Below are 26,892 nucleotides of genomic sequence, written 5' to 3'. Positions count from 1 at the left end.
TAGCTGCTCCTATCACTACTTTCTTGTCCCTACAACCACCACCCCCCACTTCTTTCCCCCCACCCCCACCTTAAACCAGCCTATATTTCACCCCTCTCCTAATTTTACTCAGTTCTGTTGAAGGGTCATGAGGACTCAAAACGTCAAGTTGTTCTTCTCCGCTGATGCTGCCAGACCTGCTGAGTTTTTCTAGGTAATTCTGTTTTTGTTTTGGATTTCCAGCATCTGCTGTTTTTATCTCTTTTGCTTTTATCGTAATTATTGTCCTGGACGCAACTTATAATTCAGAGTCAGTTCTTCAATCTTAACTATATTAATCCCTACTTAGAAGCCATTAAAGACATGGGCAGCATTTTATCGTCCACTGCGCTTGGGTTTGCAGGTGAGGGGGCTAAAAAGTCCCAGGATGGCCTTTTCCTGTCACCCTCCTGCCCCTTCAATCTATACTCAATTTTACAGGGGGCAGGGAGGCCCAGTTGAGGTCAGGCCCTTAAGTGGCCAATTAATTTGCACTTAAGGGCTGCTTCCCACCTGGCCTCAAGGTCAGAGACAGGGGTCGAAGCCTGTCATGTTGCCCTGCTTGGGCGAGATGTTGGGGGCAGGGGGGGTGGGGGGGAGGGTGGGGGGAAGCGTGCCTCCCTCATTGTACTCTTTCTATATCGGATGCTCCTCTCAAGGTCTGCCCTCACCCCACCTCCTCTCTGGGCCTCCTGTCCCATCCCCACTACACGAGTTCCACACTTATCTCCATCCTGTCTTGGAATCTGGGGACTACTTGTAGTCCCAGCAGTGGCCACTGCTTCTGGTTGGCTCAGGTTGGGTGGCGGCTCTTTAACGGAGCATAAAACGTCCATGGGACATCTGCAGTCGGCCCCAGCGGGGAGGCATTCCCCATCAACTCTTTGAGTGATGGGATGGGAAACCCTGCCACCTGTAAAATTTTGCCCATGTTTTGATACATAAGAAGATCGATCTATTTATGAAACCTACACCAGCCATAAATACACTTGGCAAAAAAGGGTAAATTATAAAAAAATCCCAATTGTAAAAGGTGTGTAGATGTCCGTACAAATCCAATACATTTCCTGCAGACTGATGCTGTTAACAAAGATCACACATTGGGTGCTCTGATTTATCTGAAGCTCAGAGCTCAAATACCTTATTGTATTTATGAAATATTTGAAAGCTAAATCACCTGGTTAGTAAAAACATGATTTAGTGATATAGTATTTAATGTCACTTCACTTACAAGCTAGCAATTTTTTTACTCATCAGCAGAATCAACTGTATTAAGTTGTAATCTTCAAATGTTACATTGCTGATCTACTATTTTGTTTTCAAAGTTGTATAAAATGCTTTTCATTTTTTTTCTAAAATGATACTCCATAAATCACAATGGAATATAATGTGGGAAAATGAGGGATTTTGCACTTTGGAAGGAAGGAAAGAGAAGCTGAATATTATTTAAATGGAGGAAGACTGCAGAAGGCTGCAGCACAAAGGGATTTGGGAGTCCTTGTTCATGAATCCCAGTAAGCTAACATACAAGTTCAACAGGTAATAGGGAAAGCAAATGGAATGTTGGCCTCTATTTCAAAGGGAATGAAATATAAAAATAGGGAAGTCTTGCTAAAACTGTACAAGGCACTAGTTAGACTACACCTAGAATACTGTGAAAAGGTCCCCTTATCTAAGGAAAAATGTACTGGCATTGAAGGCAGTCCAGAGCAGGTTCACTTCCGGTATGGAGGGATTTTCTTATGAGGAGAGGTTGAGTAGGTTGGGCCTGTACTCATTGGAGTTTAGAAGAATGGGAGGCAACCTTATTGAAACATATAAGATTTTTAGGGGCTTTGACAGGGTAGATGCTTAGAGATTGTTTCCCCTTCTGGGAGAGTCTAGGACCAGAGAGCATAATCTCAGAGTAAGGGGTTGCCCATTTTAAGACAGAGATGAGGAGGAATTTCTTCTCTCGGAGGGTAGTGAATTTGTGGAATTTTTTACCGCAGAGGGCTGTAGAGGTTGGGTCGTTAAGTATATTCAAGGCTGAGATAGACAGATTTTTAACCAGTAAGGAAATTAAGGGTTATGGGGAAAAAGCAGGAAAGTGGAGTTGAGGATTATCAGATCAGCTATGATATCACTGAATGGCAGAGCAGATTCGATGGGCCAATGGCCTACTTCTGCTCCTAAGTCTTATGGTCTTAATGCTGAGCATTTAAGAACAGTATATAAATCTCACACACAACAGCTGAAACACATGACTATAATAAGCAGCCATAGAACTGGTGTAATTTAGGAACTGTAGTACATATGAAAGAAAAAAGTGCACCATAAAAGATAAAATATTTATTAACTAAAGGTGAAAATAAGTCATATGATGATATGACCTAGAACATATAAAATAGGAGAATAGGCTTTTTTAATTCATTCTGGGGATGTGGGCATCGCTGGCTGGGCCAGTTTTTATTGCCCATCCCTAATTGCCCTTGAGAAGGTGGTGGTGAGCTGCCTTCTTGAACCACTGCAATCCCTGTGGTATAAGTACACCCACAGTGCGGTTAGGAAGGGAGTTCCAGGATTTTGACCCAGTGACAGTGAAGGAACGGCGATACATTTCCAAGTCAGGATGATGAGTGACTTGGAGGGGAACTTCCAAGTGATGGTGTTCCCATCTATCTGCGGTCCTTGTCCTTCTGGATGGTAGTGATCGTGGGTTTGGAGGAGCCTTGGATTTCCTGCAATGCATCTTATAGATGGTACACACTGCTGCTACTGTGCATCAGTGGTGGAGGGAGTCAGTGTTTATGGATGGGGTGCCAATCAAGCGGGCTGCTTTGTCCTGGACTGCATCAAGCTTCTTGAGCGTTGTGGGAGCTGCACTCACCCAGACAAGTGGGGAGTATTCCATCACACTCCTGCCTTGTGGCTTGTAGATGGTGGACAGGCTTTGTGGAGTCAGGAGGTGAGTTACTCTTAGTTGGATTCCTAGCCTCTGACCTGCTTTGGAGCTACAGTACTTATGTGGCTAGTCCAGGATGTTGATAGTGGAGGATTCAGTGACGGTAACGCCATTGAACATCAATGGGTGATAACTAGATTCTCTCTTGTTGCAGATGGTCATTGCCTGGCTCTTGTATGGCGCGAATGTTACTTGCCACTTGTCAACACAAGCTGGGATATTGTCCAGGTCTTGCTGCATTTGTACATGGATTGCTTCATCATCTGAGAAGTCACAAATGGTGCTGAACCTTGTGCAATCATCAGTGAACATCCCCACCTGACCTTATGATGGACGGGAAGTCATTAATGAAGCAGCTGAAGATGGTTGGGCCGAGGACACTACCCTGAGGAACTCCTGCAATGATGTCCTGGAGCTGAGATGACTGACCTTTGTGCTAGCTATGACTCCAACCAGCGGAGACTTTTCCCCCTGATTCCCGTTGGCTCCGGTTTTGATGGGGCTCTTTGATGCTACACTTGGTCAAATATGGCCTTGATGTCAAGGGCAGTCACTCTCACCTCACCTCAAGAGTTCAACTCTTTTGTCCATGTTTCAACCGAGGCTGTAATGAGGTCAGGAGCTGAGTGGCCCTGGAGGAACTCTAACAGGGTGTCAGTGAGCAGCTTATTGCTAAGCAAGTGCTGCTTGATAGCACTGACGACCCCTTCCGTTACTTTACTGATGATCGACAGTAGACAGATGGGGCCGGAATTCACCACGTTGGATTTGTCCTGCTTTTTGTGTACAGGACATAACTGGGCAATTTTCCACATAGCCATAGGTAGATGCCAGTCTTATAGTTGTATTGGAACAGCTTGGCTAGGGGCGCGGCAAGTTCTGGAGCAGAAGTCTCCAGTACAATTGCCGAAATATTGTCAGGGCCCATAGCCTTTGCTCTATCCAGTGTCTTCAGCTGTTTCTTGATATCACGTGGAATGAATTGAATTGACTGAAGATTGGAATCTGTGAAGCTTGGGACCTCCGGATGGAGCATCCATTCGGCACTTCTGTCTGAAGAATGTTGTGAATGCTTCAGTCTTATCTTTTTGCACTGATGTGCTGGGCTCCCCCATGATTGAGGATGAGGATATTTGTGGAGCCTCCTCCTCCAATGAGTTGTTTGATTGTCCACTAGCATTCACGACTGGATGTGGCAGGACTTTAGAGCTTAGATTTGATCCATTGTTTGTGGGATTGCTTAGTTTTGTCTACCACTTGTTGTTTTTGCTATTTGACATGCAAGTAGTTCTGTGTTGTAAATTCACCAGGTTGACATCTCATTTTTAGATATGCCTGGTGCTGCTACTGGCATGTACTCCTGCACTCTTCATTGAACCAGGCTTGATCCTCTGGCCTGGTGGCAATTGTAGAGTGCAGGATATGCCGGGCTATGAGGTTAGAGACTATGGTCAAGTCCATTTCTGCTGCTGATGATGGCCCACAGCGCCTCATGGATGTCCAGTCTTGAATTGCTAGATCTGTTCAAGATCTATCCCATTTAGAATGGTGGTAGAGCCACACAACACGATAGAGGATATCCCCAGTGAGAAGACGGGACTTTGTCTCCACAACGACTGTGCGGTGGTCACTCCTACCGATAGTGTCAAGGACAGATGCATCTGTGGCAGGCGGGTTGGTGAAGATGAGGTCAAGTGCGTTTTTCCCTCTTATTGGTTCCCTTGCCACCTGCTGCAGACCCAGTCTAGCAGCTATGTCATTTAGGACTCGGCCAGCTCGCTCAGTAGTGGTGCTACCGGGTCACTCTTGGTGACGGACATTGAAGATCCCCACCCAGAGTACATTCTGCGCTCTTGCCACCCTCAGTGTTTCCTCCAAGTAGTGTTCAACAGGGAGCAGCACCGATTCATCAACTGAGGGAGGGTGGTACATGGTAATCAGCAGGAGGTTTCCTTGCCTGATGCCATGAGACTTTATGGGGTCCGCAGTCGATATTGAGGACCCCCAGGGCAACTCCTGTGTACCATTGTGCCACCATTTCACAGAATCACAGAACCACAGAGTGCATAAGAGGCCCTTCAGCCCATCGAGTCTGCACTGACACGTGAGAAACACCTGACCGACCTACCTAATCCCGTTTATCAGCACTTGGCCCATAGCCTTGAATGTTATGACGTGCCGAGTGCTCATCCAGGTACTTTTTAAAGGATGTGAGGCAACTTGCCTCTGCTTCCCTCCCAGGCAGTGCATTCCAGAGCGTCACCACCCTCTGGGTAAAAATGTTTTTCCTCACATCCCACCTAAACTTCCTGCCCCTCACCTTGAATTTATGTCCCCTTGTGACTGACCCTTCAACTAAGGGGAACAGCTGCTCCCCATCCACCCTGTCCACGCCCCTCATAATCTTGTAGACCTCGACCAGGTCGCCCCTCAGTCTTTTCTGCTGGGTCTGTCCTGCTGGTGGGACAGGACATACCCAGGGATGGTGATGGTGATGATGTCTGGGACATTATCTGTAAGATATGATTCTGTGATGATGACCATGTTAGGCTGTCATTTGACTGGTCTGTGTGACAGCTTTGCCAATTTTGGCATTAGTCCCCGGATGTTAGTCAGGTCGACAGGGCTGAGTTTGCCGTTGTCATTTCCGGTGCTTAGGTCAATTCTGGGTGGTCCTTCCAGTTTCACTGCTGTTTTGAGACTTTGTAGCGGTTTGATAGAACTCAGTGGCACGTTAGGCCATTTCAGAGAGCATTTAAGAATCAACCACATTGCTATGGGTTTGGAATCATATGTAGGCCAGACCAGGTAGGGATGGCAGATTTAGTGAACCAGGTGGGCTTTTACAACAATCAACATGGTCATGATTATATTTTTAATTCGAGATTTTTATTGAATTCAAAGTGGATTCGAACCCGGGTCCCCAGAACATTCCCCTGGGTCTCTTGATCACTAGTCCAGAGACAATACCATTATGCCATCGCCTCCCATAATGCACACAATCACACTCACACTCTCCCTTCTCACATACACCAGTGGGCTCCGCTCTCGCTCCGGAACCCAAGGCCCTCAGGTCTTGGTCTAGGTTCTATGGCTCCTTGAACCTACTCTGCCATACAATAAAATCATGGTTGATATTCCCCCCTCATCACTTTCCCACCTTATCTCCATAACCTTTTATTCCCTTAGTGTTCAAAAATCTATCAATCTCAGCCTTCAATATCCTAATGGATAAGCAGCCACAGTCCTCTGTGACAGTAAATTCCCAAGATTCATCACCTTCTGAGTGAAGAAATTTCTTCTCATTCTAGCCTGAAATGGTCTTCCCCTAAACCTGGAACTACAACCTCTAGTTCTAGAACCTCTTATCAGGCAAAAAATCCTCTCAGTATCTACGTTCTCAAGCCCTCTAAGAATTTTAAATGTTTCTAAACTCAAGAATATAGGCCTGTTTTACTCAATCTTTTCATACAGGACAAACCTCTCAACCTAGTTATCAATTGAGTGAACCTTAGTTATGCCACCTCAAGGACAGGCTTGTCTAACCTCCAAGCCCTCTGGAGTGGGCTCACCAAATCTTTTGGACATTCAACTGACTTGCATTTGAAAAATGCCGTCATGCTGCTTGTCCAATCACAAGCTGGTTTCTTCCTGCATTTGCCGTTGATTGGCTCACTTTCAGCAGCAAACAAAAGGAGAAGCCAGCCTGTGATTGGATAAGCAGCAAACATTGGAAAGGTAAGTTTTCAAGCTAAGTTCCAGGGCTTGGAGCGAAAGCAGGGGTGGCAGAAAGAGAGTGACCTGAAGGGAGAGCAGGGTCGGAGGACTGAGCTAAGAGTGGGGGTGTCTGGGGGCCTGGAGTGAGAGTGGGGCGCCTGGGGCAAGAGCGAAGGGCCTGGGGGCCCAGAGAGAGAGCGGGGCCCACCAGTGTGTGTAAGAGGGAAGAATGTGACTGTGTGTGTGAGAGGGGAGGGTGTGACTGTATGTGTGGGAGGAGAGGGTCCACAAGAGAGTGTGAGTGTGTGTGTATGAGCTGATTTCTAAAACTCAATCCTCAGGTATGCTGTTCATTTTGACAACATTGTAAACATTTTCTTTTAATCTAATACTATCCTTCTTAGCAATAGTTGGGCAAATTTCCTGCGGTATTTTTATTCCTAAAAAAAATGTATGTTTGTTGACAATTATTAATTCTTTAAATATTCACCATTGCTTATATACCAACATGTCTTTAAATTTAATTTCCCAAGCTATCTTGGTCAACTCACCACCTCCACCCCAACTAGCCCCAACATATCCCTGCATAATTGGCTTCATTTAAATTTAAGACACTAGTTTTGGACTTACAACACCCTCAAACCCAACTTAAAATTGTATTGTGTTATGGTCACTCTTTCCCAGAGAATCTTTTAATAAGTGATTAATAATTCATTCTGTCTTATTGCACAACATTAGATTTAAGATAGCCTATTCCCTGCTTGGCTCCTCAAATTGTGTTCTACAAAACTGTTTTGAATGCTTTCTATGAACTCATCCTCCAAACTACTTTTGCTAATTTGATTTGACCAGCCTAAACAAAGCTTAAAATCCCCTATGGTTATTGCATTGCCATTACGTTACATGCTTCCCTAATTTGCTGTCTGACACAGTAACTACTGTAGAGTGCCTATAAACTACTCGCACTAGCGTTTTCTGTCCTTTGTATTTCTTAGCTCCAATCATACAATGATCATACAATGACCCGTTGTTACTCTTGTCTTTCTTACCTGCTATAGCCTGCAGGCTGGGAATAGCGATGGTGCTGTAAGTGTTAATGTTGCTGGTGCACCATGTGTGCACCTGAGTTTCACCTTCACCCTCCAGTCCTGTGACGCCATCCACAAAATAGGAGCCCCACTGTTCTGACACCACTGGCCACATCTTCTGCCTCTTGCTCTGGAAAAAAGGAAGACAAACATATGAAAAGATGAAGGAGTCATGAGATCATAAGGAATGATTGTCATGTGTTGGGATCTTTCGACACCTTTTTTCTCACAGATAGAATTTGGAAAAGAGTTACTTGAAATGCTGTGTTTCAAGTATAGCACATGTTTGCAAGTTTAAAAGATATGGGGTCCAAGACAAAATGCAGTTAATGCGTTTAAGTACTAGCTTTGAAGTTGTTTCCAACAGACTATAAATAATAAATAAATAATTAGCTTGTCTTGACAAAATGATATACACATTACAGCCATTGTGTTGAGGAGTCACTGGCTTTTGGAGCTTGGCAGGAGCCTGTCTGAAGATTTATTAGAAAGCTGTGATGCAGTAAGACCAGAGAAAGGTTCCAAGAAGGAAAGAAAATTAGATGTTATTTTATTTAAGTCAAGCAAGATAACTCACTGATTTTGGGATGTACAGAGTGTACTATATTTTTCCATTATGATATGAAGACAAGTTGTACTGACTAAGTGCATCAGATTCTAATTGCTGCTCTGTATGTTCACAGTGTAAAATAACACTAATTTGCATCAAGTCTTATCCATCTTTGGGGAGATTGAGGAAGTGGACATGTCAAAAATATGACTACCTGGATAATTTTGCAAGAGAACTTGATTGTTACACTTTTAGCGCTTTCATTTAACCAGATATAGGTCAGTGTGAGTCTACTGACATAAAATTAAGATGCGCACACTGCTAACAGGACTGAGAAACCACTGATCCTGAGATGGCATCCATTTTGTAACAAAGGCTTTCTATGCTGTAACCATGAGACTGAAGCTCAAGTAATTTACACTTCTAAAATAACAAAGATTAGTAAAGATTAATATCTCTGAAAGAAATATGAAAAATATGCCTGAAACCCACCTCATAGCCATCTAGAGAAAGAGGAGCTTGGAAGAGTAGTAACATCACCTAATGCTCAAGAGCACTGAAGGTTAATTAATAACAAGTATGGAAATCTTAAACAATGTTTATAGTTTGAAAGCAATCCCAGGTGTTACACCCGGTTGTGACTGCTAGCCACTACAGAATTGTGACACAGAAAGTGTGGCAATAGGAAGTGAATGCTAGATGTAAAACTTTGAATAATAGATAGATTGATTGTTTTTGATTTGGACTACTTCTGGGGCGCATTTGTAATATTATCTTTTTGTCAGAAGATTACGGTGCAATTTCTGTGCATGCTGATGAACTTTGAACCAGGACCTGTTTTCCAGTAGGGAGTCAACTCCTCTAAGAGACACTAAGAAGAGAACACTGTGAAAAAAGAGTGAAAAGTATGACAGCGTGCGTTAATGCAATTAGATTTTTTTCTGAAGATGAGATACTGATTTGGATCTATCTAGCTACAAATCATACTTGTCATCAGGTATGTGGCAAAGCTTCCTACAAACAGATAGTTGAAAATCCCAAATCATTAAAAATGGATCAACTAGGCAAAGATGGTGTCACAAAAACTATACATTTTGTAGGCACTATTCTTCTACCTATACATGGTTTGCAGTGAAGTGATTTGCAAAGTTTCTGAGCATTTTTTATTTTGAACATAAAATTAACATAAAATCAACCAGAAGGTTTATATGGTATTTTATGCCAATATATAAGAAAATATAAAAGTGCTGGGTGTTAAACTTGTGTGTTTTAGTAGGGAATGGGAGTTCAGTGTAATATTTTACTGGATTTCATTGACAGGTCTCAATTTGCTGGCTCAGCGTATGTGTGGTTTTCTCTGTGGCACTACTCAGCAAGAAATATATCAAGGTATTTTAAGAATGCCACTGAAAATAATGAGACTTCAATTGTTACCATTTTTAGCAGGAATAAATGAAGTTAAGCCCATAAAAGAAACTATTTGAATAAACCATTTAGGTTTCTCAAATAACATATTTTTATTAACTCTGAAAAGTTTAAGGAACTGATCTTTCAATTGCTTATTCTAATAGATGACAATGATGTTTGCAACACATCCTAAGACGTATATAAGCAGAAATGATTTAATGGCAACCAGTGATGTACTAACATTACTGAATTCAGGTGCTGAAAATGTGTTCATTTGCATGTTTATTTTAACCCTGAGTCTGTCAGCAGATTCAAGAAAAAACATGTTATGCTAGCCCAGCCATTGCTTAACATTCAGTTCAACAACTGTGCTACTGGGATGTTACCCAAAACATCAAAATTAAACATCTAAAGCACATTTGATCATCCTGATATCTTTTTACCTCTTCTCCATTTGGGAGATGGACAGAACGTTTAAATGTAGCAATAGAAATCCTTGAGCTAAATTGTCCAATTGACATTATTTTAGCATTGATGCTGACCTGTTAAAAACAACTTTTTTTATTCATTTATGGAATGTGAGCATCACTGGGCCAGCATTTATTGCCCATCTCTAAGTACCCTTGAGAAGGTGGTGGTGAGCCATCTTCTTGAACTGCTGCAGGCCATGTGCTGCAGGGCTGTTAGGAAGGGAGTTCCAGGATTTTGACCCAGTGACAGTCAAGGAACATCAATATAGTTCCAAGTCAGGATGGTGAATGGCTTGGATGGGAACTTGCAGGTAGCGCTGTTCCAATGCATCTGTTGCCATTGTCCTTCTAGGTGGTTGATAGAGGTCGCAGGTTTAGAAGGTGCTGTCAAAGAAGCCTTGGCATCTTGCAGATGGTACACATTGTGGAGGGAGTGAATGCTTAAGGTGATAGGTCAGGTGCCTATCAAGCAGGCTGCTCTGTCCTGAATGGTGTCAAGCTTCTTTAGTTGGGGCTGCACTCATCTAGGCAAGTGAAGAGTATTTTATCACACTGCTGACTTGTGCCTTGTGGACAGGCTTTGGGGAGGCAGGAGGCAAGCTACCCATTGTAGAATCCCCAGCCTCTGTCCTGCTGCTGTAGCCACAGTACTTAGGTGTCTGATTCATGTAAATTGCTGGTCAATGGTCATGCCCTGGATGCTGATGATGGGGGGATTCAGCAATGTCATTGAACATTAAGGGATGAAGGTTAGATTCTCTCTTGCTGGAGATGGCATTTGCCTGGCACTTGAGTGACATGAATATTACTTGCCACTTATCAGCCCAAGTCTGACTGTCATCCAGGTCATGCTGCATGCAGACAAGGACTACTTCAGTATCTGAGGAATAGTGAATTATATTGAACACGGTGCAATCTGCAGACAACATCCCATTGCTGCCCTTATGTTGGAAGGAAGGTCATTGATGAAGCAGCTGAAGATGGTAGGACCGAAGACACTATCATGAGCAATTCCTACAGCAATGTTCTGGGACTGAAAAGATTGGCCACCAACAATGAAAGCCTTGGGCTACATATGACTCCAGCCAGTGGACAGGTTTCCTCCCGATTCTCAATGGCTTTAATTTTGCTCAGGCTCTTTGATAGAACATTTGGTCAAATGCTACCTAGACAAGGGCAGTCATGCTGGCCTCATCTCTTCAGCTCTTTTGGCCATGTTTGGACTAAAGCTGTAATGAGGTTAGGAGCAGAGTGTCCCTGACTGAACCCAAACTGAGCATCAATAAGCATGTTATTGCTGAGTAAATGCTGCTTGATAGCTTTGTCATCAACAACTTCCATTACTTTGCTTATGATTGAGCATAGTCTGATGGGCTAGTAACTGGCCAGTTTGATTTGTCCTGTTATTTATGGACAAGGCATGCCTGGGCAATTTTCCCACATTGTTGGGTAGATGCCAGTATTGTAGTTGCGCTGGAAACAAATGCATTAGCCCTGGTGTTACATTAATTCTGATTAGAACACTAAGGTTAGAATGCTCTTCAGAAAATTCTAGAGACATGATTTAAATGCTAGCAGGTCTTGTGGTGTACTTAAGGAGAGTGGACTGACTGCCTGGCCAGATTTCTTAAATACTGTACAGCTGAACCCTTGTGTGGACAATACTGATTACATCCAGTCTGGCAGGGGCAACATTGACCACATCTAATTCACTGGTCTGCATGACATCTTATTGAACTTCTGAGGAGAAGATGGGCTTTTCCACAACCTGTCAACTAGGCTGACCCTATAAATTGTTCTCAAGTATTTTCTTTTACCGCCAATGTTTAATTAACTGGTCAATAAACCCCTGGTCCACACCTCACTCCTTTCAGATCAACAAGATAATATTCTCTACATCCCTCAGCCGTCTGCTATCCTATTTTATTGTTGCAATACTGGCTGGTGGGTTTGCAGGTATGGGGGTTCATAAAATTTCCCAGGAGGACCAACCTCACCCCCGTCCTGACCTGTCCGCAATTTTATGAGCATTATGACCTAGTGCCATTGCCCTGCCTTTCGTCCTTACCCCTGCACATTGTTTCTGTTCAACTAATCATCTAGAGCCCTCTTGAATGCCTCGACTGAACCTGCCTCTACCACACTTCCAGGCAGTGCATTCTAGACCCGAGCCACTCATTGCATGAATAACTTTTTTCTCACATCACATTTGCTTATTTTGCAAATCACTTCAAATCTGTGCCCTCTCATTCTTGATCCTTTTACGAGCAGGAACAGCTTCTCCCTACCTACTCTGCCCAGCTGCCTCATGATTTTGAACATCTCTTTCAAATCTCCTCATAGCCTTCTTCTCTTCAAGGAGAAAAGCCCCAACATTTCAAATCTATCTTCATAACGCCATCCCTGGAACCATTCTTGTAAACTTCTTCTGCACCTTATCCAATGTGTTCACATCCTCGCTATAATGTGGCGCCCAAACCTGTACACAATATTCTGGCTGAGGTCTAACAAGTGTCTTATATAAATTCAGCATAACCTCCCTGCTCTTGAACTCTATGCCCCTATTAATAAAGCCCAGGATACTATATGCTTTATTAACTGCTCTCTCTACCTGTCCTGCTCCCTTCAATGATCTATACACATATACACCCAAGTCTTTCTGCTCTTGCACCCCTTCAAAATTTCACCCCTTATTTTATATTGCCTGTCCATGTTCTTCCTTCCAGAATGCATCACCTCACACTTCTCCGCATTGAATTTCATCTGCCACCTATCTGCCCACTCCACCAACTTGACTATGTCTCTTGAAGTTCCACACTGTCCTCCTCACAGTTCACAACACTCCCAAGCTTCATATCATCCGCAAACTTTGAAATTGCACACCACGATCTAGATCATGAATACATATCAGGAAAAGCAAGGGTCCCAATATGGACCCCTGGGGAACTCCAATACAAACCTTACTCCTGAAAATATCTACTGACCATTACTCTCTGCTTCCTATTTTTCAGCCAATTTTGCATTCACGTTGCTACTGTCCCTTTTATTCCATGAACAATAACTTTTCTCACAAGTCTGTTCTGTGGCACTGCGTTAAATGAGTTTTGAAAGTCCATGTACACCACATCAACAGAATTACCCTCATTGAGCTTTTCTGTTTCCTCTTCAAAAAACTCCTGCATGTTAGTTAAACACAATCTCCCCTTGAGAAATCCATGCTGGCTCTTCCTTATCAACCCATATTTTTCCATGTGACTACTTTTTCCATCCCGAATAATTGTTTTTAGAATCTTGCCCACCACTGAAGTTAAACTGACTGGTCTGTAATTGCTGGGCTTATCCTTTTGAACAAGGGCATAATGTTTGCAATTCTCCAGTCCTCTGGCCCCAGCCCCGAGTCTAGGGAAGACTGAAAAATTATGGCCAGTGTCCTTGCAATTTCTACTCTCACTTCCTTCAATATTCTTGGATGCATCTCATCTGGTCCAGGTGCCTTGTCAACTTTAAGTACCGACAATCCATTCAACATTTCCTCCTTATTAATTTTGAACCCTTCTAGTGACAGAGTTTCCTCATCTTTCACCATAGCCTGGGTAGCATCTACCTCCTTGGTAAACGCAGATGCAAAGAATTCATTTACTACAAAGATAAAGGCAAAATACTGCGGATGCTGGAAATCTGAAACAAATGTATTAATTTAATACCTCAGCCTTGGCCCCTTCGTCCATGTGTAAATTCCCTTTTAGGTCCCTAATTGACCCTACTCCTTTTACCATCCTTTTACTATTTATATACCTATAGAAGACTTTGGGATTCCCCTCTAAATTGGCTGCCAGTCTTTTCTCATAATCCCTCTTAGTTTCTCTACTAAGCTTTCTGACCTCCCCTCTGAACCTTCTGTATTCCTCTTGGTTCTCAATTGTATTTTCTACCTGACACCTGTCATAAGCGCACTTATTCTTCTTTATCTGAATTTCAATCTCCTTTCTCATCCAGGGAACTCTGGACTTTTTTGTCCTACCTTTCCCTTTTGATGGGATATACCTTGACTATGCCCGAATCAATTCTTTTTTGAAGGTAGCCCATTGTTCAGCTGCAGTTTTTCCCGCCAATTTCGTTCCAGTCCATCTGGCCCAGCTCCGTTCTTGCCCGATCGAAGTTAGCTCTTGACCAGTTAATTATTCTTGCACTGAATTGTCTATCGTCCTTTTCTATCATCATCTCAAAACATACAATACAATGATCACTGTCTCCTAAATGTTCCCCCACTGACACTTGATCTACTTGGCCCACCTCATTTCCAAGAACCAAGTCCAACAGTGTGTCTTTTCTTGTTGGATTGGACACATACTACTGTAGAAATTTTTTCTGAACACAATCTAGGAAGTTTAGCCCCTCGCTGCTCTTTACACTATCACTGTCCCAGTCTACTTTCGGGTAATTAAAGTCACCCATTGGCCAGGACTTTCCCCTCGGCGATTTGGGGGCCGGGCCTGGTCGCCGAGGGGAAAACGATGAGGGATGACATCGGAAGGAATCCCCGATGTTATCCGAGTCCATTAAAATTTTTAGGAAGGAGGGCGGACAGCGAAATCAGCTGTCCGCCTGCCGACCTGTCAATGGCCAATTGAGGCCATTGACAGGCTAATTAAAGTAATTAAAGACCTGCCCGGCCAACCTTAAGGCTGGCGGGCAGGCCAGGAGCTCCAGCAGGCACCAGATTATTCATGAAACTTCATCCACTGGGATGAAGTTTCATGTCCGTTTTGTAAAAAATTAATAAAGTTTATATGTTAATAATTTTTTAATGTTTCTATTTTTAAAGTTTTTTTCCATTGTCAGTATTCTCCCTGAGGCAAGAGTTTGCCTCAGGGAGAAGTGCGCTCTTTTGCACGCATGCGTGAAACAGTGCACTTTGATCGATGGGGAATCCCTCCCCCCCAGAACAGGAAGCACATTGCGCTTCCTGTCGGGGATGCCGCTGGATGGGCCTTAATTGACCTGCCCACTTAAAATGGTGGTGGGCCCCGTTGGCGGGGGTCAGTCGTCCGCCTGCTGCTAAGACAGTGGGGCCCGCACGCCATCCGAGGGCAAAATTCTTACTTCTCTATAATGCTTGCATCTCCCTGTAATTTCCCTGCAGTTTTGTTGTTCTGCATCCTTCTCACTATTTGGCGGTCTATAGGCTACACTGAACAATGTAATTGCACCCTTTTTTGTTCCTTAGCTCTCATAAAATTGGTTCTGGCCTTGAACCCCCTGGGACATATTCTTTCTCCAGCACTGCAATGCTCTCCTTAACAAATAACGCCATCCCCCCACTCCTTTCCTATCTTTTCTGAATACCTTATATATTGGTATATTTAATACCCAGGTCTGCCCTTCCTTGAGCCAGGTCTCTGTTATCGCCATAACATCATACTTCCACATGGCAATCTGTGCCTATAACTCCCCAGTCTTATTTACTATACTCCGTGCATTCACATATATACCCAATAACCCTGATTTAGATTTTGTTAGTTCCTTCTTTTCCCCGACTTTACCTATTAACTTACTATTCTCTATACCAGTGCTATCTGTCCCTCCCAGTACTTTTTGCACACTGGCATTCTTCTGTAATATTTTCTCTTGTTTCCCATACCCCTGCCGAGTTAGTTTAAAGCCCTCCCAACAGCACTAGCAAAACGCCCTACAAAGAACACAGTCCCAGCTCTGTTCATCTGCAACCCGTCCGGCTTGTACAGGCGGCATCTCCCCAGAGCCAGTCCCAGTGTCCCAGGAATCTAAAGCCCTCCCCCCTGCACCATTTTTCCAGCCACACATTCATCTGCCTTATCTTCCTATTTCTGTACTCATCGACACGTGACACTGGAAGTAATTCGGAGATTACTACATTTGAGGTCCTGCTTGCTAATTTTCTATTTAGCTCCGTAAATTCTGATTGCTTCTGAATGTACAATTCAATCTGCTTTTGTCCATTGTAAGAGAAACATAATATCTATGACCAACATAATGCTATCCTGAATTCGATTGTCCATACCTTGATATTCAAATTAGGCCCCATGAAGTTGCCAAAGAAGCTACTGTACTATCTTCCCATTGGATTGATATATCTCTAAGCTATATACAGATTTGAGAAAAATAGCACAATTAGCTGAGACCTGTCTCATAAACAGGTGGGAAACATTCTTTTGTGGATAAGTGGAGTAGAGGTCAGGAAATGCTTGAAAGAATTTTTAAAAATTTATGTCACTTTGCCGAAATGAAAGCTGCTAAAAAATTCCAGTCTTTTTCAAACTCTGGAAATTTATAAAAAAAGCTGAAGTGCTTTTTGAAGAAACATAAGGAACTGAATTTAGACAAGGTACTTGAAGATGCCCTACAGTCTTCAAAACGTTAGAATATGTAGGCATCTGCTTAATATTTCTAAATTTCCCATAAATCCATAATACAGAGGATTAGGAGGATATGGAATGTTGTTTTAATGTTACTATGGATGAGGATAAAGTCCATGAAACAACAAATTATACAAAGTCCGAGAAAGTAATGGGCTGATGGCTAAATGGCTTTTCTTTGTAATATGCTTTCTTATTTCCTGTATTTATTAAGTTATTAAGAAGTAACCCAATAACTCAGTTAACGGCTACCTTTGTGGATGTTAAAAGCACTTGTCTCATTATAAATGATATTCGATGAATCATACTTAACAACTGCTGGAGCAGGAAATGCAAGAATTAATATGATCAAGAAAAATTATAATCCTTTGTGAGGTTAGTGATTTTAAATTTGCTGTTTGTTGAGTAAATAAAAATTAAGAAGAAAGGAAAACTTGCACTTAAATACCATCTTTTTATGCACCTGGATCATCTCAAAGTTATTTTTACTATGCTTACTTTTGCTTCCTTTTTGAAGTGTGATGGTTGATTTTATGTAGGCAAATACAACAGACAGCAAGACCATGCAAACATCAATGAGATGAATGGCTAGCTACTCTAGTTGATTGATGGACAAGAAGTGGCCCGAACCCATTTCTCTTCTTTGCATTGTCACCATGTGATTGCTAATGGCCACGTAAACAACATAGTTCGACAGATGAAACCTAATAAATAAGCCAAGATGGCATCTCCAATAATGCAATACTTTCTCAGTAGTGCACATGAATACACAAAAAGTCGTTCAAAGGTGGATTGTGCAAAATGAGGATTTGGGTTTTATTGATATTTTTGTTACTGCGTTATGAATGGAGCTGTCCACTAGAAACAAGGTACACAGGTTGAACTTAATGCAACTTGAGTTCTATCAGAGACAGACTTTCATCCTTCGTGGAGAGATGATGACGTAATGATACATCAATGGACTAGTAATCCAGAGGTCCAGGTTAATGCTCTGGGGACATGGTGGTCCCACCATGGCAACTGGTGGAATTTAAATTCAATCAATAAAATCTAGAATTGAAAGCTAGTCTCAGTAATGATGACCATGAAACCATCGAGAGTTGTGAAAAACTGTCTGGTTCACTAGTGTCCTTTAAGAAGGAAATCTGCCATCCTTAGACTACATGTGACTCCAGATCCACAATAATGATCCAAAGTTGACACTTAACTACCCTCTGAAATGGCCTAGCAAGATGCTCAGTTCAAGGGCAATTAGGGATGGGCAAAATATGCTGGCCTTGCCAGTGATGCCCATATCCCACCAAATAAACAAAAAAACCTGTCCACCATGTCAGATTTGCACTTGAGGGATGAAGACATTAACTACTAAAGCAAAGTTTCAGTGGTGTAGAGAGAATTTACTTTACTGAAAGATAACATTCCCACATATATGATTAAAAGATAAAAACAAAAAAACTGCGGATGCTGGAAATCCAAAACAAAAACAGAATTACCTGGAAAAACTCAGCAGATCTGGCAGCATCGGCGGAGAAGAAAAGAGTTGACGTTTCGAGTCCTCATGACCCTTCGACAGAACTTGAGTTCGAGTCCAAGAAAGAGTTGAAATATAAGCTGGTTTAAGGTGCGTAGGGGGGGGGCGGAGAGAGAGAGAGAAGTGGAGGGGGTTGGTGTGGTTGTAGGGACAAACAAGCAGTGATAGAAGCAGATCATCAAAAGATGTCACCAACAAGACATGTTGGTGACATCTTTTGATGATCTGCTTCTATCACTGCTTGTCCCTACAACCACACCAACCCCCTCCACTTCTCTCTCTCTCCGCCCCCCCCTACACACCTTAAACCAGCTTATATTTCAACTCTTTCTTGGACTCGAACTCAAGCTCTGTCGAAGGGTCATGAGGACTCGAAACGTCAACTCTTTTCTTCTCCGCCGATGCTGCCAGACCTGCTGAGTTTTTCCTGATTAAAAGATAACCTTGCTTAAGTCGACAAATAAAAGGAAAGACTTCATTTGCATGGAGCTCTTCATGATCACGGAACATTTCCAAGGGCTTTATAGCCAATGAAGTACTGTGCTGTTTGGAGGGTAAGCAGAAAAGCTTAGGATAAAATTAATGGCCCAAATTTTCTGATGGGATTAGCAGTGAGTGTTGAGACGCTCGCCGCTGTTGCATGACTGGACCCAGAGGAAGTCGAGGCATGCAGTCCTTACACGCAAAATTCAAACTTCCAATGGGCAGAGGTATGCTGCCTGGACCCCGTCATTCTAGATTTGCGCTATTCCCCTTGAACTTGCCCCAAAATTTCCAACAGGCATAGGAGCTGGGTTGAAAGTGATTAACAGCAGAGGTTGTATTGGGAAGAGCTCAATATGGTATTTAAAAGTAAACTTACTGAACAATTAACACATCCCTACACTCATCCTACCTCCCAGCTCATACCACCTACCCCCATCACCACCCATGGATTATTTTGCTTTGATATTATCTTATACACATGGCCAAATAATTTACATTGTTTGTGCCAAACTTGTTTAAGAGTTTGCTGCCACAAAGCTAGCTGGATAACCATTCACATCTGCTGCAATTGACAATAGAATAAACATTGTACATTTTATTTTTTTCAAAGGCAAACTACAACTCCTTTTCCTTTATTTGCCCGAACTGATTATCATAAGCAGTTGTTATGAACACTTACTTCATATTTTCCTTTCTTCTCTAATGGTTCAGAGTCCTTTCTGTCTGTTGTAACTGATTGGCTGGCTTCAACTTCTAGCTCTTCAAGCACCAGGACTGTTTCACAATTATTGTAGCTGTGAGCAGGGAATATATCTGAGCGCATACTGTCACCAAAGTAAACAACCTGTGGGTTAAATAGCAGACATCATGCTGAGTTCTCTCCAGACTAAGACCAGAGCAAAAGCAGAGGTCAAAGACATTTGTAAAATGCAAATATAAAGGAGGAGAAAACAGAAAGACACTTATTTTCAGTTTACTAATCAAGATACACAAAATCACTCTTCTGAATAGAAATTTGAGCAGTTTTCTGTGGCTCGTCATGAAGGGGACCTATAAGGCCCTGGTCATTTTTATTCTCGAAATATTTTTATGTTGTTGCTCCATAAACTTTATGAAGAAGTTATCTTCCCATATACCATTAATATGCCGCTAATCAATCGTCAAAAATTTGAATATCCACCAAATACATGAATATAGAAGACTCATGGAGTTAACACTTTGTTTTCTTATTTTCCTGTTACTGAGTGGAATTTAATAGGTGTGACAACAAAATATGATAATTAGAAAAGCTGTTCAGTAGCTCTGAATTGAAGGGGTTGTTGTGCTGCTGGAAGTGGAAAAAGATAAACAGCACTTCTTTTAGTTATCACAAATGCAAGCTTGTGATTATCTTATACAGATAATGGTTGAGTGTAGGTCCAATTATAGTATGCATTTTGAAAAGATAAGGGACTCAACTAAACTAAGATAAAGGCCAAGATCTTCCAAGCAGCTTCCTCACCTCTGCAACCGATGCCGATCAGTCTGAAACCTGCATACTTACTTGGTTATGTTTAAAAGCATTCAACTTCCAATGCTGCAGCCCCAAGAACTCGCTCAGCACAGAAATCCATGCAGAGAACAGAAAAGAGAATCAGCACAGAAGACATGTCCACTTTTTACAGCGCAAGCTGTAAGGTAAGTTTAAATGTCCAGTGCGAATGTTAGTGAATGGATGAATGTCAGTGAATGAGTGAATGGATAGGGTGGTAGGTTGGGTAGGTGGATGAGTTAAGTGGGTAGGATGGGTGGGGTAAATGAATAGGGTGGCAGGTAGGTGGGGTGGGTCAGGGGGTTGTCAGGCTGGGTCAGGAGGGGAGTCAAGTTGGGGGCTAGTCAGGTGGTTGGAGTTTAGTGCAGTCGGGAAGAGTAATTGGGTCAGGTCGGATTAGGGGGTGTCAGTATGAGTGATTGAGGGGTTAGTTAAATCGTTACCCAAGAGTTAGATTAGGATTTTTCTGTCTAACATCTCTGGGTAACTATTCAGGTAAGTAAATCGGAACTGTCCGAAGTCCTCTGACTCTAACTCAGAAGCAGGGACTTTTGTAGAGCGTACTGGGGAGTGAGAGAATTGTCCGTCATAAGCTCAAACTTCCCGGGCAATTCCCACAGAGGTCAGTGTATCAAGACTTCCATGGCATCCTGACGCACATCTTGGGTCGTAATCTGACCATCTGGAGACCAACAGATCTGGGCCAAAGTACATTCACACCAAGGCACACAAAAAATATAATGGCTTAAAATGCTGTCAAAATAATGGCAAGGCTCAGAGCATTCACTGTTATTTATGTGCAACTGCCACAACAATTGGAAATGAGGGTACCTATGTGGTTTAATGCAGAATTCCAATTGTTGCTGTTCGAGATGCTGCTGCTAGTTTGTGGAAATAGTAACTTGTTGTCTGGTTGCCCATTCAAATTCCTTGAGCGGGAATGAAATAAACTTGCCACAGAAAGTTAAGGCCTGTCTAGTTTAATTACTGGCATTTTTTTCTGTCCCCTTTTTTCCTCTATCAATCCAATTTTATTTCCCTATCTATTTCTCTTTCTATACTTGTTTTGACATTGATGTCACCACTCTACTTTACACTTCCTTGATCAAACTTTCTGTTGTCAATTTCACAAACTCTCAATCTGATTGGTTAAGGAGACACATGTGTTTGCCCTGTAGAGGGTATTGTATTATTTTCACCTCCCACTGGCAGCAAGTCGTTTATCTTAAATTGGCAAGGGCAAGACTAACTAATGGTAAACACCGCCCATTAGCTTGCCACAAGAAATATTTGGCCCAACATGGTAAAGGAAGCTTGGAAGGAGAATAGCGCCCTAGCTACTGTTACAGCAGAATATCTCCATTGTGGCATGTACACCTTCTGGAACCTCAATGAGCCACAGAAAAATCCAAATTGCCAATTATTATTGTTGCTACAGCTGACAGGAAGGCTTGAGCCTTCCCTATCACAAAATTTTAAATCATACTCAGAACAAAAGTTAATTTTTAGATTCCAAGATCTTGCATTGATGATATAACTCAGGCCCAAGGCGATGAAGGCATTGCCATATACTAAAAGATTTTCTTAATTTGATGCTTACAGTGTACAGGAATAAGTTTACCCATTACCTGGCAATTCATATGTTATTTTTGAGTGTTCTTAAAATGACACAAATACTTGCTGGTATCAAATTGGAACCATTTATAAAATTTAACAGAATATCTAAGGTGTACCACGGAACTGGATTTGCACATCAAGATGGCAATGCAGTCCTGGAATCCAGGTTACAACAGAGAAATCCATTAGCACATGCTGTCAGGGGTTTGATACAGCACTTTCCAAGCAGCAGTATTAAACAAGACGTTTTTCTTATAAATAGTAACAACACAATGCATCTCTTGTCATTGAAAACAATGGGCCAGAACTTTTGTGGAATGGCAATCACAATTGGATTGCTACTCTGCTTCTTTTTATTTACCTCAGTCTGGAGTTACACATTTCTCACAGGGTGTTGGGTGAGAGAAGGCAGTCAAAGGGGTTGGAAGGGGAACCAGTAGGTAGTCAGGGGCTGGGAGGTAGTCAGGGGTGGGGCTGTAGTCGATGAGTTGGGATGGTAGTCAGGGGGTGGGGGGTGGTGGGAAGCATAATCAGCGTGGTGGAGGGTGGTCAGGGGTGGGGAGGGCAGTCAGGGGGGTTAGCCTGGGGGTCCAGTGGGAGTGTTGGGGGGTGGGGAAGTTCAGTAGTATAGTTACTCGAGAGTTACAAGTGATTATATTCCTCTAACTTTTCACGGGTAACCATTCTGTTAAGAGAGTCGGAACCATCTGAAGTCTCCAATTTAAATCGGAGTTTCGATGGTTGCCATTGCTGAGCAATTGCCCAGTGGAAGTTCAGACTTCCTGCGTAATCGCCATGCAGTCCTCAGGTGGTTTGGGATGGTCCCCTAGTGCATTTTCTGGGGTGCCTCTGGAGTATAACCCTCAGGAGATTGGAAGTTCTAGGCCAATGTTATTTCAGTATCTAAAACAACAATTTGCATTTATATAGCACCTTTACATACAAACATATGAACTAGGGCAGGAGTAGGCCACTTGGCCCTTCAATCCTGCTCCAGCATTCAATAAGATCATGGCTGATCTGAGTGTAACTTCTCACCTACCCCTGATAACCTTTCACCCCCTTGTTAATCAAGAACCTAAGTAGCTCTGCCTTAAAAATATTCAATGACCCTGCTTCCACTGCCTTTTGAGGAAGGGAGTTCCAAAGACGTACGATTCTCAGAGAAACAATTTCTCCTCATCTCTAAATGAGGAACCACTTATTTTTAAACAGTTGCCCCTAGTTCTAGATTCTCACATAAGAGGAAACATCCTCTCCACATCCACTCTGTCAAGACCCCTCAGGATCTTAAAGTTTTCGATCAAGTCGCCTCTTACTCTTCTAAACTCCAGTGTATGCAAGCTTAACCTGTCCAGCCTTTCCTCATTAGACAGCCCACCCATTCCTGGTGGAAGTCTAGTAAACCTTCTCTGACCTGCTTCTAACGCATTTACATCTTTCTTTAAATAAGGAGACCAATACTGTACACAGCACTCCAGATGTGGTCTGACCAGTGCCCTGTACACTGGAGCATAACCACCCTACTTTTGTATTCAATTCCCCTCACAATAAATGATAACATTCTATTAGCTTTCCCAATTAGTTACTGTACCTGCATACCAGTTTTTTGTGATTCATGCTCCAGGACATCCAGATCCTTCTGAATCTCAGAGCTCTGCAATCTCTCACCATTTAGATAATATGCTTCTTTTTTATTCTTCCTGCCAAAATGGGCAATTTCACATTTGTCCACATTATACTGCATTTGCCAGGTTTTTGCCGACTCACTTAACCTACCTATGTTGTTTTGTAGCCTCCTTATGTCCTCTTCACAGTTTACTTTCATACCTATCTTTGTGTCATCAGCAAATTTAGCAATCATCCCTTTGGTCTCTTCATCCAAGTCATTTATATAAGACCATAAGACTGTAATGCGTAGAAACAGAAGTAGGCCTTTCAATGAGATCATGGCTGATCTGATAATCCACAACTCCACTTTCCTGCCTTTTCCCCATAACCCTCAAATCCCTTAATGATTAAGTTGTGAAGAAAACATCCCAAGGTGCTTCACAGGAGCATAATCAAACCAAAACTTCCAATAAGTCAAAGGAGGAGATATTAGGATGGATGACTAAAAACACATATCAAGGAAATGTTTTTGTTCTGGTTAATAAGGAAAATAAAGCACTTATCATTGAGAGCAATGTTACCACAACCTATGAGTTTATACATTTACTTTTCTTTGATCAAATAAATTTGGAATTCATACTTTCAGTTCACATACATTTCAGTGTTTGACTAAGACTAAGCAACAGAGCACTATATTAATTGCAGACTTGGCAACACGTGAAGCATGTTTTCTAGTGTCTACTTTTTTTCTGGCACAGTGGTAACACTGTCACTTTAGAGTCAAGAGGGTCATGGGTTCTGGCTCCATGCTAGAGAGTTGAACACATAATCTAAGCCGACATTTCACTGCAATACTGAAGGAGTTTTGCATTGTCATAAATGTCATCTTTTAGACGGGGCATTCAACTGAAATCCCATCAGTCTTTTCAGATGGACAGAAAACATATCACTGCCCTATTCATGGAAACACAGGGGAGTTCTACCAGGGTAATTTATCCCTCAGCCAACACAAACAAAAACAGGCCATCTGGTCAGATATCTCACCATTGTTTATGGGCAAATATTGGCTGTTATGTTTATGACATTACAATACTAACTACACTACAAAAGTACTTAATTAGCTGCAAAGCGTTTTGGGATATCCTGAGTTTGTGAAAAGTGCCAAATAAGCAAATTCTTTATTTTATTTCTTGTAACTGCTTTCAGAGAATGGTGCACATGCATCAGTCTGTGCACAGAATATCCACATTCTTCTCTCAGTGTTGTGATTCCTTAGACTTCTTTTCTGTTTGTTCCTCAGTAATTTTCTTCAACATTGTAATTCTGACAAACCTTGCATTTTTCTCCTCTTCCCTGATATAAAAAATGGGGTATTCCTGAGCACAAACTGAAACATTCGGTGCCTCACTGCTGCATTATTGTTTGAATTACACATTTTGGCAGTCCATGTTGCTATATATCCTGCACATGACCAGTAGCTCCACTCCTATAAACGCATCCTGCTCCCATATCCCTTTATTTCCCTTTCCTTCAACACAACAGCTAACCTACTTTTAAACATTGACATGCACCCAGAATTTCCTTGGGGCTGCTTCCACTCCTCCAGGTGTAAATTGGTTTCTGCACTCCGATGGCAAAGTTACATTGTCGAAGCAGGAACAGCTCTGAGAAAATTTCATGTCTAGGTCTCTGCCTCAATCATTAACTGCAGTAGTATATTCCACAACCTCACACTCCCTGTGAAAAGCAGTTTCTCTTACTTATGTCTTAAATCTCTTACATTTAATCTTAAATCTATATCCCCTTTGAGACTTCTCTACCACTAGAAGCAAACTCTTGTTTCCATCTAATCTATCCCATCACAATTTTAAAAACATCAATCAAATCCCTCCTTAATCTGCTCTATTTAAATCAAAACAACCCAAATTCTTTTGGGACTTTCTTCATTATTGTATTTTCTCAAATGAGTCAGCATCCTAACTAAGATTGTGGCTTCAAGGAGACGGTTGGACACTTTAGGAGATTGGAGTGTGGGTTTGGAAGCAGGTTTACTTGAGTGGCCAGGAGGTGGGTGGCAGGGTGGTGGGGAGGGGTGTGTGGAAACCTCCCTGCTCTTCCCAGCCAACAAGCAGTGTTGTAACAGCAATTACCTGATGGATTGGGGTTTCTCTGCTTCCTTCAGCCACCTGATCTCCCAAGTCTTGATATCTGAAAGGCTGTTAAAATTTGAGGCACATAGCCTCATTAACATATTTAAATGCTGGACACATCTCTCAAGCAGTTAAGCCACCTTGTCCCTTTAGAGCAAGAAATAGAGGCAGGTTTCAGATGTTTGAAATTTTAACTAACTCCTGCACATCTCCCACCCATGTTGCAAATGCTGAGCTCAGTTACAAGATGATTAGCCCCATGTCTTCCTAACTTTGCTTACAATTGGGCCACTTTCATCCTTTAGCTAAAAGCCAAAACCTTCCCCATTACATCGATTCTTAGTTTATATGGACTATCAATCCACAGATTTGACATCCATGATTGAAAGTTACATTGTAGGTCTCAAATAGATAGGTCTAGCCCACAGAAGGCTGGGTCGATGCAAAGGAAACACTTGCATCAGCCATGATGGTCTTTAATACCTGAGCTAATTTTTGTTTCAGAATGTCCCCAGTAGATTATGGAAAGTCATTGACATAAATGTATTATAATACAACCTTTCCAGCAAGTGTTCCTGATACAGAGGCATAAAAAGAATGTTTCCTCAGGCCAGCACATATTTAAATAAGAAACAGATATGATTCCAAAACTTCTGTGAATTTATCTAGTAACTGTCTGAGCCATAAGGACCAGTAGATTCCAGGTGCCACAGTCTGTACTAAGTGAGGGCTCACGTAGTTGGGGTGAAATATTAGTATGGATAGAGGATTGGCTAATGGACAGAAAGCAATGAGTAGGGATAAATGGGACATTTTCAAGTTAGGCTGTGACTAGTGAAGTGCTGGAAGGATCAGTGCCGGAGCTTCAGCTATTGACAATCTATATTAACTTATTGACTTAGCTGAAGAGACAGAGAGAAATGTATCTAAGTTAGCTGACAATACAAAGCTGTGAGGAAGACAGAAAGGGGCTGCAAAGATACATTGACAGGTTAAGTGAGTGGGTAACAAGCTGACAGATGGAGTGTAATGTGAGGAAATGTGAAGTTATTCACTTTGTAGTAAGAATAGAAAGGCAGAATATTTTTTAAAAAGGTGTGAATCTTGTAAATGTTGATGTTCAGCGAGATTTGTGTACATTCACACAAAGAACGAAAAAGTTAGCATGCAAGTACAACAAACAATTAGGAAGGCAGATGACACGTTGATCTTTATTGCAAGGGTATTGGAGTACAAAAATAGGGAAGTCTTGCTACAATTGTACAGGGCATTGGTGAGATCACAACTAGAGTATTGTGGGTATTTATGACCTCTATATTTAAGAAAGGAAACACTTGCTTTGGAGGCAGTACAATAAAGGTTCACTAGATTGGTCCC

At 42.1% G+C, this 26,892-nt stretch overlaps 1 protein-coding gene across 2 annotated transcripts in view; it reads right to left on the bottom strand.

Moving 5' to 3' along the window:
- Positions 1 to 26,892, bottom strand: part of nt5dc1 (5'-nucleotidase domain containing 1) — a 602,479-nt gene that overhangs the window by 39,448 nt on the left and 536,139 nt on the right. For both annotated transcript variants that reach the window (XM_041187282.1, XM_041187283.1), the window contains exons 10-11: positions 19,286 to 19,450; positions 7,729 to 7,897 (exon numbers count right to left, since the gene is read on the bottom strand). In XM_041187282.1, the coding sequence (XP_041043216.1) occupies positions 7,729 to 7,897; positions 19,286 to 19,450 (334 nt within the window). The remainder of the gene's footprint in view (positions 1 to 7,728; positions 7,898 to 19,285; positions 19,451 to 26,892) is intronic.

Source organism: Carcharodon carcharias, chromosome 5, assembly GCF_017639515.1.
Source record: "Carcharodon carcharias isolate sCarCar2 chromosome 5, sCarCar2.pri, whole genome shotgun sequence".
In the NCBI taxonomy this organism is placed as follows: domain Eukaryota; kingdom Metazoa; phylum Chordata; class Chondrichthyes; order Lamniformes; family Lamnidae; genus Carcharodon; species Carcharodon carcharias.
The sequence above is the reverse complement of the archived record's forward strand: the minus strand, read 5'-3'. Positions and strand labels throughout refer to the sequence as shown.